This window comes from Harpia harpyja, chromosome 5 (genome assembly GCF_026419915.1).
Source record: "Harpia harpyja isolate bHarHar1 chromosome 5, bHarHar1 primary haplotype, whole genome shotgun sequence".
In the NCBI taxonomy this organism is placed as follows: domain Eukaryota; kingdom Metazoa; phylum Chordata; class Aves; order Accipitriformes; family Accipitridae; genus Harpia; species Harpia harpyja.
Window position 1 is genome coordinate 55,553,699 of NC_068944.1, and position 23,804 is coordinate 55,577,502.

At 34.7% G+C, this 23,804-nt stretch overlaps 1 protein-coding gene across 6 annotated transcripts in view; it reads left to right on the plus strand.

The window, feature by feature from the left end:
• The window catches only part of VPS13B (vacuolar protein sorting 13 homolog B), a 486,767-nt gene that overhangs the window by 289,418 nt on the left and 173,545 nt on the right, over positions 1-23,804 (plus strand). For all 6 annotated transcript variants that reach the window (XM_052788600.1, XM_052788599.1, XM_052788598.1 and 3 more), the window contains exons 29-30: positions 485-893; positions 6,486-6,597. In XM_052788600.1, the coding sequence (XP_052644560.1) occupies positions 485-893; positions 6,486-6,597 (521 nt within the window). The remainder of the gene's footprint in view (positions 1-484; positions 894-6,485; positions 6,598-23,804) is intronic.

Genomic DNA, 23,804 nt, shown 5'->3' on the forward strand with positions numbered 1-23,804 from the left:
ACCCATGTTTAGATGGAGTGAAGCTATCTCAGCACCTAAGCATTATTTTAGCACCTATGGTATTTGAACATACAGAAGGAACAATGCAAGGGAGTAAGATCTACTTCTAAAATGTCTAAAGTGAAGCAGAAATCAAAATATATAACTGTGTGAAAAAATTATCAAAAAATGTGTGGTAAATTTAGACTCTTGAATATATGGGGATTTTTTTGGCTGATTGGATTTGATTTTCATACAACATAAATAATCAGAAAAAAGTGTTCAGCAATTCATAGTTTTAGCTGACACAATACAGTGAAGTGCAGATACACTGTGGACAAATTGTGAACTATGAAAGAAATTTTTCTACTCTTTAGAGACAGTGGAAAGCTATTAGAAAATGTAGAACCCTAAACATCTTAACTAACAGCAAATGTGGCAATTGATGGATGTTATATGTGTACATTTTTGCAGCAGTTTGTTTATTTTTTTTCCCTTGAAACAGACAACTGCAAAACTTCTAGATGGCTCACACCAACAACATGGATTTCTTTCTCTCACTTATACCAAAGCTGTGACAAAAAATGTCCGGCACAAACTGATATCAAGAAATGAACGAAGAACATTCCATAAGCTATCAGAAGGTCACACTGATGGTTCTCCTCACTTTCTTCATGAGATCCTTCTCTCTGCCCAGGCCTTTGATGTGGTCCTCTGTTTTCCATTGCTTAATGCAATTGCAAGCATTTTTCAAGCCAGGTTGCCGAGGAGTCAAAAGGAGAAAAGAAAATCACCAGGCCAGCCTATGAGGAGTCATGCTCTAACTTCCCGCAACTTGCCTCTGATTTATATCAACACTGGTGTAATAAGAGTCTTCTTTCCCAAAAATGAGGAAGATCGTCGTACTGCAGAAGGTACAGTATTTTATGTTAGAGATTTTTTGCTGTTCAGTAGTGTAGACAAATAAATTGCTGACTGTTGCTAGGGCCTTCAGTTTTAAGGGTCAGAGTTAGGAAACATCTAACATTCATGCTATTTCTCCACAGATTTGCTGAAAAGTTTTTTAGGTATTTATTTGATCTTTGCTTTCCCAGTACCTATAGAGTTTGCATTTTAAATGTGATTATAAAAAAAAAAAAAGGTCAAGGATTGCAGAAAGAGAACTTAACCCAATTCTGCAGTGGTGATTCTTGTGTCAGCTCTCATTACGCTGATACTAGTTTCAGTCTTCCATAGGCGCCTGTTGCAGCGATGGAGCGTAAGCATGGCACCTTAGCTCTTGTGGAAGCTGGCACCTAGAAAACCATGCAGTAGTGAAGCAGGTAGATAGTCTAGTTCAGTTTGGAAGAAGTTATTAAAATGTATCTTGTGACTGATGCCCAACAGATGATATAGTTTATTTATTTAGTAAGTTTTAGTTGAAACTATTCAGACTCCCTTATGTAAGAGGCTTTCAGGTGCTTACAGAGGTGTGGATAGCATAAACTGTTCTTTCAAACAACAGTAAATAGCCATTTGATCTATGGATAATACTTTTTTTCTGTAAGAAATTGTTTTCCCTTCATATGTTAAATATATTTACAACCCTATTACAATCTTTATATATGTAAATAAAGAGATGCTGATGTTAAAATTACACCTTGTAACAACTAGCAGGAATGCGATCACTTCCATTACCAGCAAGCCTTCTACAGACTTAAATAAAAAAAAAAAAGGGGGGGGGGTGTTTTACTGGTATCATGATATGTTTAAATAAGTCCTGTAGGTGTGTGCGGGGGGCGGGGGGGGGGGGCTTACCATGATATACAATAGCACACAATATAATCCTTAGAGTATGGTCTTTAGATTTTTCTCATAACCTAATTGCAAGTACAGACAGTGAGAATTTACATAGATAATTTTTTTGCCAACATCCTCTATAATTTTCCAACTGGGAATGCTGAAAACACAGGAAGATAAAATTAGCCTGGCTGTGTTGGCAAGAAAGAATTATGATTCTGGTTGGAAGGGAGTTCTAGGGCATGCTGTCAAGGAAATCTTTTTTTAAAAGTGTGTTTTTGTAGCTCTGTAGCTGTATACTTCATTAAAAAGAAATTATAAAAAACTTTGTCTTGTTGCTATCCCTTGCTTGAAAATGCATGCAAAGAACAGAATTGCCATGGTTAGCCATGGATGTAGGAAGAACAACTATGTATGCTTTTAAAGAATAATGCTAAAGATTAGCTTTACTAGAAATTCAGCTAACCTCTTCCCCTGGAAAACTCTGAAATATCATCACTATGAAAATCAGTACCATTCTCCTTTCATTTCTTCTTTCATCCCAGATTTTCCCAAACTCTCATCTGTTCCTGGATGTGAAATAAATTGCTTCTCTTTTCTACTGCTTATTGTCAAGAACAACAGAAATTAGAAACAATAATAAGGAGTAGGAGTTGAATATGACCCATGTTACTGGTGTGCTGGATCAGAAAAGTGTTATATATTGTGGAGATATGCCCCCATAAGACCTCACTCATCATTTATTAAGAGAGATTTTTAATCCAGTAAGATTTGCGTGTTTCAAGTTGTGATCACTGCAGTAAAAATAGAAAAACAATGACCTGAGTTTCTCTTCTAGTCAATTGTCTGCTGTTCATATCTTGTACCTAGTGATAGCTACCAAAACTACCATCCCCCAAAAACCACATGTAATTGTGACTTTATGTATAGAGTTTAAAAAAAAGAGGCAAAATCTGTTCTTTATTCGTGCTGTCCAAAATCAAACTTGCACCGTGAACTGTGGTACACAAACGCTATGAAGTAATCCAAATCATTATTTTTCTCCTGAGGAATTTATATACGCACATGCATGAATACACCCACACAATTTTACAACATTGTAGTTTCATGTTTTTGCAACAGCACCAGATTAACATTTCTTTTTGTGGTGGACTTGAGGGCAACATTCTATCCTAGGTGATAAGCAAAGCTGCTTTCCCTCAGAGTTTGATTTGTTAATACACCAGGTGGTGTGTCAAGCTCTGGCCAGCAGCCCACACTTACCTAGTGATGAAGTAAGAACAACTAAATGTATAAAAGGAATATATAACAAATAGAAACAAGAAATACTGCATAGCAGAACACTATAAATTAAAATTCTAAATTGCAAAAAACTGATAAGAAGTGGTAAAGGCAGGGAAAATCCACATCTGGCTGGTTTGAGGACAATAGGAACTTTTTTTAAATATGTACTAGGAGCAAAATATCAGGAATCACTAGAAAGAACATGATAAATTTGTTGATAGTGAAAAAGAAAAGGCAGCATACTGAATAAACGTATGTCCTGCATTTGTAGAAGTGATATATTCTTGTCACTTGAGCATGACTCCCTACTTTGAAGTCTGTCGTAACATATGGTCTGTAACATCCTCCTTGCTTACTATTAAACATTAAACTGATTCAAATCAGTTAGACTGAGTAACTTGTGCTTAGGGATCTTCATCTTCTGAGGCTAATTTTTAACACATCTTGGAAGAGCAGGTTTTGGACAGCTGAAAGTGTATCTAGTAAAATGAAAAGTGTGATGTTCAAATAAAGTTGAGGCAGGTAGTTTTGTTGCTCTCCCTCAGAGAACATAAAGGGAACAAAAATCTATTACAGGATTCAGTTCATAAAGAATTACATATTTGTTACATGATAATAAATATACTTTTATGGAAAATTAGTCTTGTTAAACACATCTGATTTCCATTCCTTATTACAGTTACAAGTCATAGTTGATAAAATGTTTGCAAAGATTTGATATGCTTAGACTTTTGTAAGGAGTTTGACATTGTGTCTCATGGTGTTCTAATTTAAATACAACCCCATACAATATCTGTGGAAATGTTAAATGAATTAAAAATGGCTAACTAAAGCCTAAAAAAAAAAATTGTCAGTTGGGAATAATAAGTGAAATTGGTATTTAATAATCTGAAAGTAAATATAAAACTATTGCTGCTAGCATCAACATATGTTGCAAAGAATTTCCTGAGGAAAATGATGCTAAGGACTCTATAGGCCATGCATCTGGATCACTGTGCTTACATCACTGCTTGTAGAAAATATACCACATCTTCTAAAGCTAAAGTTATATATCAAGGAAAAAAATTATGCAAACTATATCTTCTGGACTGGAGAGACTATCCTGGGAAACAGTGGATGAAAACAGCTTAAGGGTCACAGTGGATTTAGTGAAAAGAAATAAGGGCAGTAACTGTACTTCTGCGTATGACAAGTGATGGAATATCATGTCCAATTTGCTTTATATTACAAAAATGGGCATTGATAAAATGAGAGGGTGCTGAAAAGCACCACAAATGCTAATCAAGTGCTGGAGAAGAAGCCTTGCAAGGAAGGATTAAAAGGGCATAATGCGTTTAGCTCAGCAAAAAGATGACTGAGATGAGTGGGTAAAACGAAGTGAGATTGTGAACATTAGTACACTTAGGTCTGTAAGTTTTTCCTAGATTGTACTTATATTGTGTAGTGTAGACTTTTTCTTCCTCTCAAGTTTTTAAATATTTATAATGACTGTGATTGTTTACTACATTATTCCCATATTTTGAAAAGCTAATGGGAGAATTCACGGGTTAATGAAGGAGATACGATTTTGTCATCCTAAATCGTGACTCGGATTATCACCCTTTAGAAACCGGCTGAAAATATTAATGCCTGTAATTCTTTCTAAGATTGCCTTAATTTCTTGACCTACAGGAAGCTGTAGACAAAAGAACCATGCCCAGCCTTGAAAAAAAAATCCCAAAATGCTTACATAATAGAGACCATGATGAGCAGTCCTGTATTTATTTTGCTTTGCTAAGTTAAAATTCTTAGCCTAAGATATATTTTATGAAGAACCACTGCTCAGAATAAGGCATTTGCCACCTAATTAAGTTGCAATTACAATCTGAAGTATATTTAATACCTTCACTCCTTTTTCTTATTTGAGTATCAGAAAAAAAAATCCAACACATTAAGTGTATAGTGGCAGGAATTCTAATACTCATTTATCTAAAAGTTGAAAATACGGTTTCTGATTTAGTCACAAACAGGATTTTGTTGTCAGCTTAACTTTTCTAACTTAGTTCTGGCAGCTAAACCATCTGTATAAGGTTTTGCTCTGCTCTGGGGACTAAAGGATTTGACTTTGCTTTTTAAGTAGATGAGGTTCTTTTAAGTAAACCCCTTGTGTTCTGATTTAGTTGTGTGTCGGAACTTGTGTTACTGCTCTGCTGCATGCTTACTGTGATATTCCCTACAATTGTTTCAAAATATCAGATTAGAATTTCTGTGAATTCTGTGATTTCTTACGTCTGTTTAAAAATATAGATAAGTGTATATGTAGCTGCAAAGCATGGTGTCTTATTCACCAAGACATTAATGGGTCTGGAGAAGCCATTTTTTAAGCTCATAGATTTCACTGGTTCTTTCCACACCAAGCATTTCACTCTTCAGTAAAATATTTAAACTCTGTTCTGCTACTGTAATTTTGTTTTCAGAACTTTTATATAAGAGTCTTGCAGAATTTCCTTGGACGTGGGAGCAAGTGTGATATTGTTCCGTCCTTGTTATTTTATCACACTGGTGTTGAAGTGAACCATTTCACTTCAGATGACGAACTCTTTGAGCTTGCATCACATGTTCTCAGGAGCTTCCTACTTACAATGAAGTCTTCTGAGCAGAACCATATCCAAATGCTTTGTGTATGTCTGTGTCTGCTGAGAAGGAGATGCAGTAGACTCAGAGTTTTGTTTACTACAAGAAATGTGGTGCTATTTTTTTTTTCTGGGCAGAACTTTGGACCACTGCTTTTAAAACTAGCAATTTGTACATGTGGCTGAAATTTGAATATGATGGAGGTGAAGTGGAAAGCAGGGATTTTTCTTCTTGGAGTAATTTTGTTATTGATTTGGAATTTACTGTCTAGTACTACATCTTGTTCTCTGTGTATGTGTCAGATTTCAGATTCTGTTGTTTCAGTCCTTGTGTTTGAACTTTTCATGTGTGTTGCAAACCATACCAAATGCTACTAGATTGGTTACATTGTAATATCCTGCAATGTTTTACATCTAAAGGACTAGGCCCATATTAAAATGGGTGCATGATTCAGAGTGCTTTACGTGCTGATATTTCAGCAGATAATTATTGGAGAAACAGACAGATCACAAAGAAGTCTGTGGGATCAACATCATTTTGGACAAAAAAATTGAAATAAAGTCAGGGAAAATGAGAAGTCAAAGACCAGGATTTAGGTGTGTGATAAAACTGTGGGAAAATTAAATGACAATAGTTTGACTTTTATGTATCACAACAGTGCTATTGATTTTATGGCTTTTTTTTTTTGCATTAGTTGTTGCTCCTGAGCAGAACTGAATCCTTAGCAGACATTCTTATTTAGATTTTTTCGAGAAACAGTTTTTTCAGTGTTTCTCCTATGCGCATTTGACTTTTAATCAAACATATGTTTTCTTGTCTCCTAACTACAGCTAATCAAGCAATTAAAGAAGACACTTTGGTTCTCAAAATTGGATCTGTCTCTATGGCTCCTCAGGCTGACAACCCTCTTAGTAGAGCTGTGCTCAGAAGAGACATTTATCAGTAAGTTTTGGGGGAGGGTTTGGGTTTTCATATATGGTCTCAGAAAAATTCATTTTGGGAGAAGTTAATTGATCAATAAAACGGGTACGTGCAGCCTGTAAAAATACTTTTCACATACAATCTTTTGATATTCAAAACCAGGTTTTTCTGATTTTCTTCACTTGTGGGCTTTCAAATCCATTTAGACAAATCAAGTTCTTCTGTGAAGTACTGATGAATAACAGAATTTAAATGTCAAGTCATTATGAAGCTTAAGCTCACAGATGAGAACATTTTAAGAGGCTTTCTTTTATTCAGCTACTACTAAGTTCACCTAAGAGAAAAGGGAATTTTTTGTGACTACCAACGTGCTCAGTAGCCATATAGTGTGAAGGAGATAGATCTTAATAATATAAATGGTAAACATATATTCAAACTGCAGGATTCTTGATGTCATGTAGATCAAAGCTGAAAGGAACGCAAACTTCTAAGGAGCTCTTTCCCAGTAAACGCATTTTCTGTGAAAATGTCATGCTCTGGATTGTGTCACTAAGTATGTGCAAACCACACTAATCATATATAGGCAGCAAAACTGGTGAACATATGTAATCAACATGATAAAAGTAATATATGATCCTTAGTAGAGTTGGCACTGTTGCCAGACATGAAAGTATGGTTGCAAATAATACCAAGTGAGAAAAGTCACAGAAATACAGATGAACAAGTGTCTTAGACTTCCCGTTGGTCTGTTTTTCAGATGTGGCAATATTTTTAACTACTTCGTAGTGCTCTTCAATAGAAATTACAAACATCAAAATCTTTTCCCAGCAGTAAAACATTTACTGCCTAGAAAATGACAGCAAGTTTTACTTTTTGTCAAGACTAGGATTTTTAGGAGACCATGAAATATCTCCAGTTTCTCTTCTGATCGCTTAGAAGTTGTAAGAGCGTCTTTTTCTTCATATTTCCATGTGGAAATATTTAAATTAGTATTTTTGCTTGTATGTTTAGTAATAGTAGTTTATCTTTTTTTGTTGTTTTTTTTAAACGAGCATTGTATCTGTTGTGTTATGGAGCTTTCGTGGAAGAAATCTTACAGTCCGGCACCAGCAATGGCTTTGGGTTGCAGGGCCTGATCCAACTCTCAATGTGCCCACAGATAAAAAGAGATCTTCCCAACATTTGTACAGGCTCTTCCTGCTTCTGCCCTCTCTGCTGGAGGAGACTGCCATCTGATACCTGCTTTAATAAGAGTTACAGAACCAAATGTAGGTTCCAATCTTCTTATCACAGCAACCAAAAATTTATCAGAAAAATCCCCTATCATAAAGTGGAATCTGCAAATTCCAGCTTTGTAAGGTCATTTGTGTCACCTAGGGGAACTGTGCAATGTTCCTTGTACGCATGTTACAAATCAGTGAGTAAGCAACAGGAGGGATGCGATTTACATCTAAAATCAATGAAGCTATGGTAGTTTACATTTTTGAGTCTGATATCCTTGCATCTGTGGCTTTACCTGAAATGCAGAAATTCCATACTTTTCAAAGCAGAAGTCACTCAATTGCTTAAAGTTTCTGATGCCCTTGTGCATTATGGGTCTCTGCTTCTTATATATATAAACATTCTGGACTAGATTTGTGCAATGTATATTTGGTTTTCATATTTTTATACAGTTATGATATGCTCCAGTACTCCTTTAGAAATCAAGGCACCAAATGGGTAAGGTAGAAGTAAGCACTGGGCCACAGACAGCTCTCATCTGACTGTTACTGGCTTCTTTGTGACCAGTCTCACAACATCATGCTTCCTGTGCCTTTTTCTGAGAAATGTCTGCCATTTTCAGTAATTTCCTCTAACTGCTTCAGTGACCATTCTTCTAATTTCTCAGCAGCTGTCAAATGACTCAGTCTTATCTTTGTTCTTTAATCATCCAATTATACTAGCTTTAGTGTTTTTAAAATACATCGGGGCAGAGTGTCAAGTTACTTTGCAGAGTTTTATGAGATAATATTGAAGTTAGTAGTGGGTGGTCTTTTGGTTTTGGGAAGAGGGTTACTATTTTGATCTGTTTAAGCAAGTTTCAACACTTTTGAGCAATATAAATTGATACTTTTTAATTAAAAATATTAAGATTCCAGTTTGGAGTCAAAGTAGATGCATTTTCTAATTATATATTCTTTGATCCAGAACGTACTGTAGTTACAGAAGCATGGTTGAAGATAGCCATTCATTTTCTTACATGGCAGTCACTGCTGTTAGACCAGTGGAGTTGTGAGTGGAGTTAATTTCACTATTTGTCAGGTTTTCTTTGGAAAATAAGAAAATACAAAGGTTTTTGTATTGTTAGGGCAGGACACACAGTCTGTATTCAAGGAGTAAAAAAAACCAGTGAGATATTTTTAACACATAGGCCTGATGTTAGTATTTTTTTCTCCAAATACGAGATTTCTTAACTTACACAGTATTTGCCCTTTTTAACCTGCCCACAGTAGATGGTACAAGATAGCAGTAATGTGTAATAAATAGCAAAAATGTGTAACTTGAGCTAATACAGAATGCTTAAAAATCAAGTAGTAAAATGAGAAAACTCACACAATGTGTAACTCATGTATTTTGGTGAAAGATTTCTTAGTAAATATCAACAGAGGTATAATAAGTAGTACAATACCCAGCTTAAGAAACTCTAAAAAAAATAAATTACAGCAGCCTCTTAATTACTGAATAATTAGCTGTTACAGCATTCTATTAATCCCAACATGTCACCTTCTGTCTTTTTCCAACCTCTCTTCTTGTCTAATTTGCTGCTGCTGCTTTTAATAGAATAAAAGAAAATACATCATTTTCTGACCCACTGTCTTTACACTGTTTCTGGTGTGGGGATACGAACTTAATTTGTGGTGTCACTTTGGCTTTAAACAGTCTTCTGTTTAGGTCTGAACTACAACCACATGCAATTAATAGCACTTTTGTAGTATTTCATGAGAAAGAAGAATTTTTGCTTCTCATTTAGAAACCGTTTTTTTTTAGGAAAGGCTGAGAAACTTTTTCATGGCTAGAGGCTGAATAGAATTTCCAAATGTCTTTTGAATTTGTCTCATAAATTCATACCTGAAAAATTGAATGTGCTCTTATATCATTAATAGAATGCCAGTGCATGAAAGGTAAATCTGGTATGGCTGCAGGTCATACTAAATAAACTGGACCACTTCTGGCCTGTAAGCCGAAATGACTGCATCTGTGTCTTAGGAAAAATAGCTTACTTGCTTAACTTGGAGAGAGAACTAAATTAAAAATGGAATGTTGGAAAATAATGTGCCCCAAAAGTTTGGGCACAACTATTTTTTCAGGTGATTATTGGAAGTTGGAAAGAAATGTATTGGCATAGTAACTTCAGTTTTCTTATACTATCTAAAAATTAGTCTAAAAATAACTATTTCCTCCAGTAGAAAATGGACTAATTTAGTTTAGACTATTAATGTGCATAGTAAACAAAGATGCATGTACCATAACAGTAAATATAGGGCTCCTGAAAGTACAGTGACACATTTTTAGCTAGGCACAGTAAGAGACAATTTCTCCTTTTCAATTTTTTTTTTTTCTACTAAATCATAGAAGTTCTGTGGTTTGTTTTAATGATTTCTCATTAATTTCTGATTCTTAAATCCCAGCTAAGGTGTGTTTGTCTTCAACAAATATGACCAGAATTGTATGTTCCCATCAAGAAACTGCCAGTTCTGTGGAGCAAAATTCTTGTAGATACCAGAAGGCCTTGGGACAGGGTCAGGGAGCAGAATAGAGATTTTGGATAAGGATGCAAATGAGAGAGCTGTCTAGCCTGGCTGAAGAGAGGGAAGAGCAGTTAATTAAAACTTGAAGGAGTCAGAGTAAATGAGGTTTCTGCTAAGCAGTGAAGGAGAGAACTGCATTTTTGTGGGTTTTAACTATTTGGTCATATTAAACTTGGGAGTGGGGAGACTGCTGCTTAGAGACGACTCAGCAGGCTACAGAAAAACAAGATTATGTGGTCATTTCTTGGCTTGTGTGATCATGCTGTGTATATTAGAACTTTTGAAGTAGCCAAATGAATGGTCAAATATATTTGACAAAACAGAGAAGGGTTTAGCAGTTACGGGGAGGAAGAGTGCTGAGATAGGGAAATCATGTTAATGCCCTGATGGAGTGGAAGTCAGCCAGTTACTTGATATCGGAGAAATCACATTGGAAGGAAATTTTATAAATGCTGTAACTACAGGGGAAAAAAGTCATCTCTTTGGAGGAAAAAAAATTGCATTTCTCATTCCTGGGCTCGCTCTTGTTTGGCACTCTGGTGTCTAGTAAGGTAAAAATTCCGGCCGAAGTTTTTTTCTTCAAGATCTTCATAAAACTCTCTTGTCTATGGATTCTTTGGTACCTAACAACAAAGGTACACTTCTGCTACAGTGTTAGTGTAATGAAATTAAGAACTTAACTGTATGCCAACTACATAGAGACTTTTAGCAGCTCTGGTGTTTGTAGCAATGCTTTGTTTGCTTTGGAGGACATCAGTTAAGATTTCTTACTAGAAGCAAGCATTTGTCTCAAAACTTAAATATATGTTTTTATGTGGAGACTGCTAAAAGCAGTTATGTGGCTGATTCTGTTACAAAAATCCAAGGGAAGCATAGAATCGTGGAATAATTTCAGTTGGAAGGGACTTCTCTAGTTCATCTAGTCCAGCCTCCTACTCAAAGCAATTTAGATCAAGTTGCTCAAGTCTTTCTCCAGACAACAAACCTAGCAGATTATTTAGATCTGTTTGATAATCTCTTGTCCAAAGAACACACTTTTGATGGATATAAAGCAATTCTGGGGGCACCAGGCCAGAAGATCCTTTTTCATGTATGGAGATGGCTGCAGCAAACAGAGTAGCATCTCCTGGGGTAGCTTGAAAAGCCACATTTCCTTCTTTGTGCGTCTTCATATGTTTTCCCTTTGTCATTTCCTTAGTTCTTTCTCTTTTAATAAAAGTGGCTAACGTAGAATATCAGCATGAATAAATTACAATGCTTTAAAGAAGTGGAACTAATCAAATGTGTCTGTAGTCATCTTAACCAGTTTTCTGCCCAGTTATTTCACATTGTGAGATAATTTTGTCACCTTTTTAGATTACAACGGTATTTTCCTGTATATACAAACAGTTCTTAGTGCAATTAAGCTGGGCATAGTTGGAATCCTTGAGCACTTTTAGTTAGTGAAAACATGACATTAAAAGGACTGAATTTAAAAAAAAAAAAAAAAGTGTGTATGTTGGGGGTTTATGTTTATAACAATGAATAGCACTACTTGTGCTAAGCTACCAGGAGAACTGGACAGTATCAATAGGAAAATGGCTGAGAAAACTTCATCACAAGACCGAGCAATTCTGTTTCTCTGACTGAAAAATAAGAGGAAGTAGATGCATGGCTCTGCTTAAATATGAAGCAGCACAGAGTTGAAATTGAGGTGACATTTAGTTCTACTTCCGTATGGGGATAAGGACCCTATTATACCAAATACTGTGCAAATTGCCTGCTCAATTATATAGATAATTGCCAATCATCCCCAGCATGGGAATTTTTAGCAAACTCGTGACGTGAAACATTAATTAATAGAATTTAGGGAGTATTCATGAACAGATAGAGTAAAATAATTTTGACATAAAATGTTGTTAAGACAAAAATGAAATGGCTGACAAAGAGCACAGAGAATACAGGCTGTTTGGAGGCTACTATGAAAAGGCCTTGCTTATAAAGTCCAGAATAAATATTACTAAACTATCAAGTTCTGGAAGTTTAGGTGAACAGAATCACAAGCTTTCCTCAGGTTGGCCAATAAAGAATCTAATTGTTGTCCACGCTCTGGATTCATCATTTTTGAGATCCAAGGATTTCATTCATGTCATACATCAAAGCTTAATAGTCCAGGTCTGAACGTTCATGGTCATTTTCATGTGTAGATCTTTCATAGATCAAAGTATAAAGCTGTCCTTAGACTGTTTTCAATTTGTGAATGTAAATGGAAATTCTTTAAACACTACCCTGCCACCCCCCCAAAAAAAAAATTACATGGAAAGTGTTTAATCATGAAAAGATAGCTGTAAATTATTTCGTATTGTTTCTTAAAACTTTTCATGTAGACAAGTCTTTTTATTATAAATCTATCTAAGCTACTATGTTTTTCATTTTTGTAGTCTATTGTTTTCCACTGTTTTTTAACTCTGAAACATTTTCAAATAACAAAACAATGTTGTTTTTCTTAAAAAATACCTGCTATTTATCTTTATTTCAAGGAGCTTTATCTAGAACATGCTTGTAATAATCATGTAATGCCCATAACTGGTTAACAAAAATCCTTTAGTTTAAAAAAAGGAGTAATAAACAATTTTGTGTGTCTGTGCTGATAGTGCTGGAGTGAGGGGAAGGAAAGAATGATGGAAGTTTTTGCAAGAAGCACATACATAGCCAGCAGTCTGTGTGGAAATATGTTTTTTTCTTTCAAATGTGGTTTGGAAAATCAAATGTTTTTCAAAACTTTTCAACAGCACCCACATCTATAAGCATCTTCAGAAATATTTTTTGTTCAGTATTACATTGCTGTGGGACATATTTATATTCAAAAAACTATACCTTTATTGTTACAAAAAGCCTGGATTTTCTGTAGCTGTAGTATGAGCAAAAAGGTTTTCCTTTTCAAAATAATTATCAGTTAGAAAAAACAAAACCCAAACTTCTTTTTTGCATAGATGTTTAGTATTCAGATAAGTGTTTCCCAGACTACGCACCTAATATGAATAATTTCCTTATAAGAATTGATTATTTTTATAAAGGTTCTAATAAAACTTATTTTCCATTTTACTCTCTTTTTTTTGAATACTTCATTGAAGCTTATTTGGTAGGCAAACAAGGAATTAGCTAATGCTAACCTGAGGGTTTGTTTTTGGAGGTGGGGTTTTTTTTGGAATAAAGGTAACAAAGATAATCAGTGAAAAATGTATGCTTACATAGTTTTTGATGGAAGTGTGAGCAGCTTATTAAAATTTGCATTGTAACATAGGAAATTAGAAAAAGTAAAAGTTACAGTGCATCAAAAAATCTCTACTACAGTTTTTCTTTAATTTCAGAATGTTTAAAACTGCCAGGGTAATGTTATGTAGGAAAATAACTTTCAGGGGGAAAAAAATTGTAGCATTTCAAGGAGAGGTGTTTCTTTTATTGCATAGAAGTTGTGAAACAGGGTTACACTACCAACATTTTCAATTGTTTTCTTCCTGTGTTAAGGCAAAAAATTTGTAACTGAATATTTTAAACTTGTTCCTGTAATTTAATTTTTCGATATCAGACCAGGATGGTTTTATTCCTCAGTCTTTTTTTTTTTAACAAGATTCTCTTGACATTTAATTTGGATGTGCAATTTTTTTTTTTTTTTTGCATTTAATGATCTTTAGCTTTATTAATTGTTGGATTGGGGTTTAAATCAAAATATTCATATTAAATTGCAAGTTCTAAATATTGTCCTTTGCTATTGTACCTGAAGCCATGCTTTTTTTAGAACTTAGGAAAGTCGTTGTTATCTTCTTCCATAAGAATCCTATACCTCTCTCTGGAATAGGGCTTGGAAGTAAAGTCTTCTCCTACTTTACATTTCTCTCTTCTTCTATCTTTAGTAGAGAGGCAAAAAAGAAAAGTCTGCTTAGACCTTTTGCCCAGTAAAATATTCATATATATGGATAGCATTACATGGAAACACCACTTCTAATTAACATTGGCATGTTTGAGGCTATTGCAGCAGTTATTAATTTAAAACCGTCAGTGGAAACTAATTATAAAATAACAGCTGGAACTGCCCATTTAGTTTCAGAAATGTAGCTTGTTAATTATCTAATACCAAAGCTATTCAAAGCTAAATTTATATTTAGAATTCAACTTTAAAAATATTCAGCTTTAACTATCAATCTTATTTTTACTTGAAATTTCTTTAATTGTGAGTTTCAGTGGAATCTGCAATAATACATAACTAATTTGCCTAAATACATATATTTACAATACATTGCCTTATGATGTGATAGTAAAAATAAATTTCATAGTAAGAAAAGCATTTCTACAACTTTATTTTTCTCTTTAATTCATCAGTTTAATCACTGTGTGCTCAATACACATACCCACTTTATGTTTTCTCTTTCACTTAGTAGGACTGAATTTTTTTATCTGATTCTTAGAATAATTTTTAATTTCTTCATGCAGTTCCTCATAGAAAGTGAATTGAAATATGCTTTATAGAAACATTCCTTTCAAAGAGCACTGCTATTATTGTGTCATTTAAGCATCCATTTGTTGTTAATCAGGGCAGCTCTTTTGGAAACCTTATTAAATATGTCAGGAAAAAAACCCTGTCAACTAAATGTCAATAAAGACTGAATTCAAAGGAATAACCAATTCATTCAAACAGAGCAAAGGTGAAATCTGTAAAATTGTTAAAGTTATTTTTTGAAGTCTCCTAGTAACTCTCAAACAATGCATATACTAAAAAAAAATTAATATTAAAAATAAGATCCCTCCTCAATGATTAATTGTTATTTTCAGTTTTGTTTTGAGAACTCAATATGCATTCTATCTGCAGTTTTTCCTTCCTTTCAGATGGGGGCACTGCTTCTAACTTGGCTGAGGTATTTGCAGAAATGTGTTCTTCACCCTAGCAGCATCCCAGCCCTTTGTGAGGAGGAAGAGGGAGGAGGAATGAAACTAATTTTACGGAGATTCACAGAGATGTGTTTGTGTGTGCCCAATAGTCCTGCTCTAGAGGCAGACAGAGATTTCAAAGAGCATCTTCGTAGATCTCTCAAATTCCTTCAGGTTTGACCTGGAGGATCATGGGAACTTGCTCACGTGTTTGGGAGGGACTCCAGTGGCAAGGCATGGTGAGGAGAACAGCTCTGAGCCTGGGCACCCTGTGGAGGTCCCCATTCTTTCTTTAGCAGAGCAAGGCAATGCCGTGGTCTCACCTGGCCTCATGTACCAGTTCCAGATCAATGCCTGGCTACCTATGACTGGCTTGCACACACACTTCAGCAGGCAAATATGATGATAACAACCTCATGCTCCATGTTCAAGCCTTGTTTGGGCTGTTCGCCTCACTCTAGTCCATTTACTTTGCAGTGAAGGAGTTGCATTAGAGTGAAGATCTCAGTGCTTAGGGCAACTGCATTTATTCTTTCTGGTAAAACTTTTGAGTTTACAGTGTGGTTATGATGGTTTGATTATTCAGGTGTAGTTCACTCTCACTAACACCTGTGTGTGGTTTAGAACTAAATTGGGAATAGGTTTTCAGGCTCCCTTTAAACTGGCCTGTGGGTTCAGGTGGTGAAATTCTCAGGTCAGACGGTTTAGCTCTGAACTTGGAAGAGAGGCATAAGAGAAGCATCTCTTTAAAAAAGGAGCCTACGAAGTGTTCAGTACCATATTTTATATAATTTATTGTAGCATGTACTCCATTTCTTTGACTATTTAATCAAGATGCCATCATTTAACAGCTTAAGGTCAGAAGTAAATAGCAGTTGTAAAGTAAAACTTTCACAAGGGCATTGGTTTCTCTGTTGTGCCAGTGCGCTACACTTTATTCTATAAAAAGGTTTCTCAGCTGTGGGTGATCTTAACTACTGTATATTCTGCACAGTCAAGGCTAAGTTAAAGATACACAGCAGCCTGAACTCAGTTTCCTTGGTCTTCTGATATTTCTTGCTGTCTCAAATACCGTTTTAACACAGTTTAACTAGTATTTGCTGTGTGGTATATATGGAGCTTGACACATGAAATTCATACAACTTCAGTTTTGAAATCTGTAATATGTTTATGGTGACTGAGTGGAAGAGAAATTAGGATTTCATTTGTTTGTACTGGTTTGAGGTGCTGTTTAACATAGGTTTTTTTCCATTTCCTTTTTTCCAAAAAACTGCAATTCTGGTGTGATGAAGCCTCTTACAGTGAAGCCAATCAAAATTAAATCAATCAAATTAAACAAAAACTGTTTGAATTTTGGTTTTAATCCTTTTAAACTTTTTATTATATCCTATTATCATTTTATATACTGAAATGCTCAATATTTTTAACTACTTGCCTTGATATTTCCTAATCTTTAGATGATAAATACTTTTTGTGCATAGGTTGGGGTTTTTTGTTTGTTTGTTTGTTTTTATTGAGACCTTAAGGTTATTGCAGTTCTTGTCATCTTCTCCCTAGGAAGAGCCATTTCTTCTCCTTTTTATTTCATAACCTTTTGCACATTTTAAATGAACCCCTCAGAAATCTCATGTCTCTCTCTTCAAACAACACTGAAACACAACTCCTTCACTGAAATCAGGCTGTGTAACTATTTTCTTCCCTTAACTCTAATAATGGCCCTTCCTCCCATTTGAAAGTATTTTTCAAAATGTTAATTCTTCCCCAAATTAATTCTTGATTTACTAACTTGGAGAGAAAACTTGTCAGATGTTTGAAGAGCTCTTTGAGTAGAGAAGTCTCTCACCCTCCCACCAAAACAAGTGATGTGCAGACTAGCCATGCCCAATGGAGGGGCTAAAGGAATAAAGCGTGGCCCTGGGCTTCCCTGGGGCAGCCCAGAGTGGGATGGATGTAATGGTGATTTTTAACATTACTTTAGCCACAGTGGTCTTTGGGCAATGAGCTCTGTGCCCACCTAGGTTGCAAATCTAAACTCGAGCTGTTCTAAGACCTATTTCTCTTTGCAGCTCCATGGTGTTGCTGGTTGTACTTCTGTATAGTGAGCTGGCTGAGGGAGCTGAAGGAGCTCAAAAAATTTTGAGGGCATCAGGCAATTTTTTTTCAGTCATGTCATTGCCCTGAGCCTATTTATTGTATAGGCGCACAAGCATTAGCCCTAGCAAAAAGGTAGTAATGCAGCAGCCTGGGCTTGGCTCAGCTTAATCTGCCATCATGCTTCGAGCTTTTGAAACACAGCACAGAATCTGACACTATGAACTAAGAATTTTAATAAAATTCTCAGATTCAGCATTAATATTATTGAACATACTGTAACAGTTTAAAAAGGTAAACAAAAAAAGGCAGAGAGACAAAGAAAAAAGACATTAAATACCATTTAAAAATCCCAGGATACCTTTCACAGTTTACATACTCAGCAGCTTGAATGCAATGAAAAATTTTTCAGATAAGCTGTAAAACTGGAAAATAAAAGGAAATCTGAAAGCTGGAGTTATTTTTTATGTGAGTTGTGTTGTATGTTTTATGTTATAAAGCAACATTATTGAAGTTTTTACATTTCTTTTCTTCTTTCAAGTTACCTCCCTTTAATCTTTCTTTTTCACTAACCAAGTAGCTTTATATTTTGCCTGTTATTGTAAAATACTGGGGGGAATGAGGGGAGGTGTTTGGGTTTCTGTTAATGTGGGAGAAAATAACTAGTTGGTCCTTAGGAATTAATGCCATTTTAAGAATTGGAGTGGTCCCCCTATACAAGTTACTTAAGTAATGTTCAGTTACTTTACACAAACTCTGTACAGTTTCTTCCTAGGGTTTCCTTTGCTGATTCTTAAAATATATGATTGAATCCACATATCAAGGTTACTTTTCTGTCTTATATAATGAAAAATACTATCCAAAAGTCTTGGCTGTGATAAATAATTTATTCTAAAATAATTCAGGCAAGCTTTTAAAAACTTATTATTCTATACAGTTTTCTTCTTAAGTGTTTGTGAGTAAATATAATTTCCATCAGATTTGGTTTCAGCAAATGTTTCGTTTGTTGAAAACTATTTTCCAGTATATATGAAGAAGACTTTTTTTCTTTGTAGTATTTTTAATTATAACAGGATCTCAAGTTAAATATAATGCAAGTTGTGTGCTTCTGTTACTGGGAAAACCATATCCCATTTGTAATGAGACATTTGTTAACTTCTGTATACAGATTGTGGTTCATTCCATAAATATTTGTGGGTTCTCTGATGTCCCTCACAGGGTTTTATCTATGACAAATTCATACCACAGTTCTTAAACTACGTTTTGGATAGAAGATTTCTTTCTTTTGCAAAACCATTTGCCTATGTCTTTCTTTTCCATTTAACATTATTTAGTATTCCTACTTTGGTTTTCAATTATTTAACAAAAAGGATTATCAGAAATATACAGAATGATTACATATTATTTGAGCATATTTCTCTATGCAATACTATTCAAAGCTCCCATGGCAAAATTAAATCCTTGTTACTATTATCCTGCACAACTCAAATTGTATTGTTTAAGTGAGTATGGTTCCTCGCCCTTACCGATTTTCCAAGATAGCTTAGTGCTCAACCACCTTAAGTACAGTCAAAAGTCATGCTTAATGTTTCTTATGTTTAAGCTTTTACTGTGCACTCTACTTTATCTCCCTTTATTGCTATTAAACCTGATTATGCTGCAGTAAAAAACAGATTTAAAAGTTATATACAGTGGGTTTGTTGCATTTCAGAAGGTGTTCATCCTCTTTTTTTTTTTTGTCCTTAAAGATATAAATCCATTACTTTTTTTGGGGGGGGGGGGGGGGACGGGACAGGGGACTGGGTCATATTCTTATGGGGTTTATTAGTTGTAGGACACCAAGATAAATGTAGCATTCTTCAGCCTCTCAAAACATTTTTCATGCCCTCTGATGCTTTCGGTTGTTAGGGTTTTTTTTTCCTGTCAGAAGGCAATGGCTAACACTGGTATGTTAATGGCTAACACAAGTGCATGTTAAGAGTAATAAAATACAGAGGTAGTATCAGGCATCTCCATTGAGTTCAATGTCAGTGATTGGCGTAATTCACAGATACTCCATTTTTCTGGCATGATCGTGTGTGTTCTCCAGCAATAAAAAATAAAAAGGTGTGTAAGTGATACAAATAGGATGTATTATGTAGATATATCCTGTACTTGCAGGATAGGAACAGAACAGATTTGAACTCTTCCTGATAACCAAAGTTATTTAACTATTGAATAGTATTATTTAATCTTTTTATGTAACAGTTTTTCAAGGAACAGGAAGAAACTTGCAGATTAGCAAATCCAGCTGCAAAGCAATCTGAATTTTTTCTGTTTCCCAGTTTAAGGTTGGATGTGTATATATACTCAAGAAAAATTCAGAGAAATGCAGTTCTCTGGTATGTGTTTGTTCAGACTCTCTTTCGATACACTTTATTGTTCAGACAGCTTGCAATGGTTGATTTTCCATGTTCTTGGCATAATAAAAAAATGCCTGATATATTATGTAACTGCAAGTGTTGTAGAAGTTGCTTTCTAAAAATAATTTTTAAAATCTACATATTGTATTATTCACACGTTGCAGCTCATAACAAATTTAAGCAACTGTATTTATTAAACTTGACTTAAACTAACTACAGATGATAGAATTTGCTGTTTCCCCAATGGGCAGTGTAGTAAGCTGGGTATTTGTTTGTTTTTGTACCTGTCTAGTGTCCTTGAATTTTTATTTTTTTTTTTTTAGCTCCAGGCAGAAAGCGAAACTCTGAGTTTTCTTCATAACCACCAACATTTATATGTTTTGGGTGCCTCATGGAGTCAGTTGAACTACCTGGCATTGGAATCTGTAGTCTTCATGGTCAATGTTGTGAATATACAGGGGTATTTTGAGTAGATAAGGATGACTCTTGCCTGATATTGCCCTGTAAGCAGAGCTTACTTAAAATCTCTGTTAAAAACATCTCTAGCAAGCTTTGTGTACATGCTGAATAGTAGGCTTTAACCTATTTAGTGTGAAGGCTTTATATTTAATGTTTACAAAAGCAATGGTGTATTCTGTGGCTTCCTATGGCAGGATGTAGGTTTCTAAGAATATGTTGCCTCCTGCTGCCAAAAGTTACCTCAGCAACAGTTATAATGAATGAGAATCCTCTTGAGTTTGGCTCTGCTTGTTTTTGTCATGTTCTTTACCTGTTCTCTCTGGTTCTCTTAAGATTTTTATATATTTTATACTTTTGTCCTAAAGATGAGTTTTCGGGTCAATTTCCTAGTAGGTTTCATTTGTTCTGTTTTTCATCTTTTAAAGCATAGTCTAAATATCTTAAAGAGGCTTTACATAAATAATCCTTTTAAAGTGGTACATCTGTGCGCATGTAGAAGTTTACTTTCAAAAAGTTCAATATATTGGTATCACAGTTTAAGATTTAGCAGTAGTATGCTTTTAAAACAAAAGCTACCAATTTATTTTTCATCATAGAAGAAACAAAACCTACAGTCACTTCAATCTGAAATAACTATTTGTAAATTTAAGTTGCAGTAATTGAATTTAATAACATGGAGGAATTAGTGGGTTTAAAATTGACTGTAAGAATGGGACTCAAAATGTGTGGCTTATAGTCATAGCTTTGTTACAGGTCTTAAGACAAGAATCTATGCATCAGAATTTCATTTGTGTCATGGTTTAACCCCAGCAAGCAACTAAGCACCACGCAGCCGCTCGCTCACTTCCCCCCGCCTCCCGCCACAGTGGGATGGGGGAGAGAATCAGGGAAAAAAAAGTAAAACTCGTGGGTTGAGATAAAGACAGTTTAATAGGACAGAAAGGAAGAAAATAATAATGATAATAATAATATTATTATTATATAGGACATAGCTGAAGAAAAGAAGTAAAATTGAATTTAAATCATGAATGGAAAAGTTTAGACTTACAGGTACAAATATTCAAGATGTGCTTTCAGCAAAGTTAATTTTAGGGAGGTATAATATCTTTTAAAAAGAGGAAGGACTGGGAAGAGTAGGAGTACACCAAATTCCTTGCCTGAAATTACAGTATAGTAGATGCAATTATTATGCAGACATGCATCATATCTGATGAAGAGACTGTGGCAATTATCAAAGAAAATTGACATTCACATATGCATCAATATCTTGAGAAACCAGTTAATTTGCAACCTAAACTAGGAGAAAAGCGGGAAAAGAATGAATGTCTGTAAAAATAGTTTTGTCATTAAAAAAATTCAACATTCAGGCAAATCTGGATTTTTCAAGTAGGCTAGTTGTGTTTTCAACAGGACATTTATAAGCTTCTCAGTTGGGTAATCAAACAGTCAATGCAATGTTTAGATTATTTTTACTTCCTTTTCTAAAGTTATCTTGACATCTCTTAATTTTCCATGTTCCACTGCAAAAGGATCATTTTAACAGTCTGAGCTGCTTGCCCCTATGTTCAGGATTAAAAGGCCATCTTTCTGTCCAGCCTGTCCTGGTACATTCCTGAGACAAATTGAATCTTACTTTTGATGCTGGTAAATCTGGATAAATCTAAATGTTATGATCATACAATATGTATTTATTGCATTTCAGAATGGAGAAGCAAGAGCTAGTCTGGTTCAACAGACTAGTAGTGGCTAACTGGCTACAGTTTCATAATCTGTGAGCTGGGGGAGGTCTGGTTGAACCCAAGTATTTTACTATCCTCCAATAGTTTCTGCGTCTAAAACTATTTTAAATAAAGTGAATCCCTGCATTTCTGCTGCATTCCAAATTTTCTAATGAGATCCAAAGGCATACTGTAGATAAGTTCAAGTCATATAAGAGAATATTAAATAAAAAAGTAGCATGCCTTAATCTTATCATTATAGCATTAAAACACAAACAGTAAAGATTCAAGTACTCCCATACAGCTCATAATGTGTATGAAAGGTGCCGTTCTTTGTGTTTTGCAGTGAGTGATTCATGTGGGATGATCAGATTTGTATATATGGCTCTGGTTTCTTCTACAACCTGATTAGAAGAAGCTTGAAACTATACTGTCTCTCTAGTCAGATCATAATCTTTTCTTTTCTTTCAGTACACACAAGATAAATTTTAATTCTCTGGGTAAGTGTGAAATACACATTATTCAATATAACTCTTATTTCAATATGACTGTGAATAATTTCTGCCTCGTGCTGTCCTAAGAATCACTGAGAATAAATTAAGACATTTATTTGCATCTTTTTTCTTTCTTTTCTTTTTCCCGTTTTTTTAAAAGTGTATTTAGAAGTAAAGTCCCCTTCAATATATCTTGTTAGGCATAGATGCATATTGAATTTGGAAGTGCCATTAACAATAGTTTAATGGGGTTTTAAGGAAGAGAAAATATTGGTTTTAACATGAAAGGTAATATATTTCATAATGAATATGGAATGAGTTTTCTACCAGCACAGTTTCCCAGTGATATTTTAATGGAAGAAGCAGTGCAAGGACTTCAGAAAAGAACAATTAAAGGAGGTAATTTTTAAGACTTTAATTGACATATATTACAATATCATATACAGTGTTTTAAAAATAGTTCCAGCTTACCATTATGAATACAATGATTCTGAAAAAAGAAATAGAAAATACAAGTGACATCTTGAGAAACTAATTTAATCAGTACCAGTGCCAAAGATAAATGTGAATTGACTTGGAAAGTTAAATATTCATGTTTTAGAGTGGTTTCTTGTTGTATTACCTATGCTATAAACATCATCTGTTACAATATACACGTGCTGAAAATATGCATTAGTTGCACGTTGTTTAATATAAAGGAAAAGCTGATATTATTTATTTCTAATGTTCTGTATTACTTTGTATAGAATTTGATTGGTGTCCAGGTATGAGTTCGATATACTGACACAACAGTGAAAAGAAATCCTGTCCCATGTCAGTTTATCAAACACACTGTGGACAGTATGCCTTCTAGCTTGTACCATTGTACCAGGTTGTACCACACCACTTAAAGAAATTCCGTGCGTCAAATATGAAGACTGTATTCAGTGAAACTCAACCTCAGTATTTCCAGGTGAATTTATAGAACATCTGAAAAGACTGAGGTATTGTACCACTAAACTAGGTGAATCAACTAAAACAAAGTAAAACACAGGATGAAAGCAATGAGAAAATCACAGGATTATTTACCTTAGTTATATGGTAAGCCAAGTACACATAAAATATTTGAAAAAATCAAAATTAAAGATCCTTTTACTGCCAAACAGCATTAAGTTTTGAGATAAAATTATTTCTACTGTGAAACAAAAGCATAAAAGTCTTTGGGTTATATTGTATTTTGGCTTTTTTGCTAACACTCACTCCAGACTTCCATTCCACCCACTTAAAGTCTTCAAGCTCTCTCCTCACTCTATTTAGAGAAACTCTATTCCACTTGGGTTTTTTTCTAGAAAAATTTGGCATCCAAAAATACCATACAGACCTTCCTTTGGA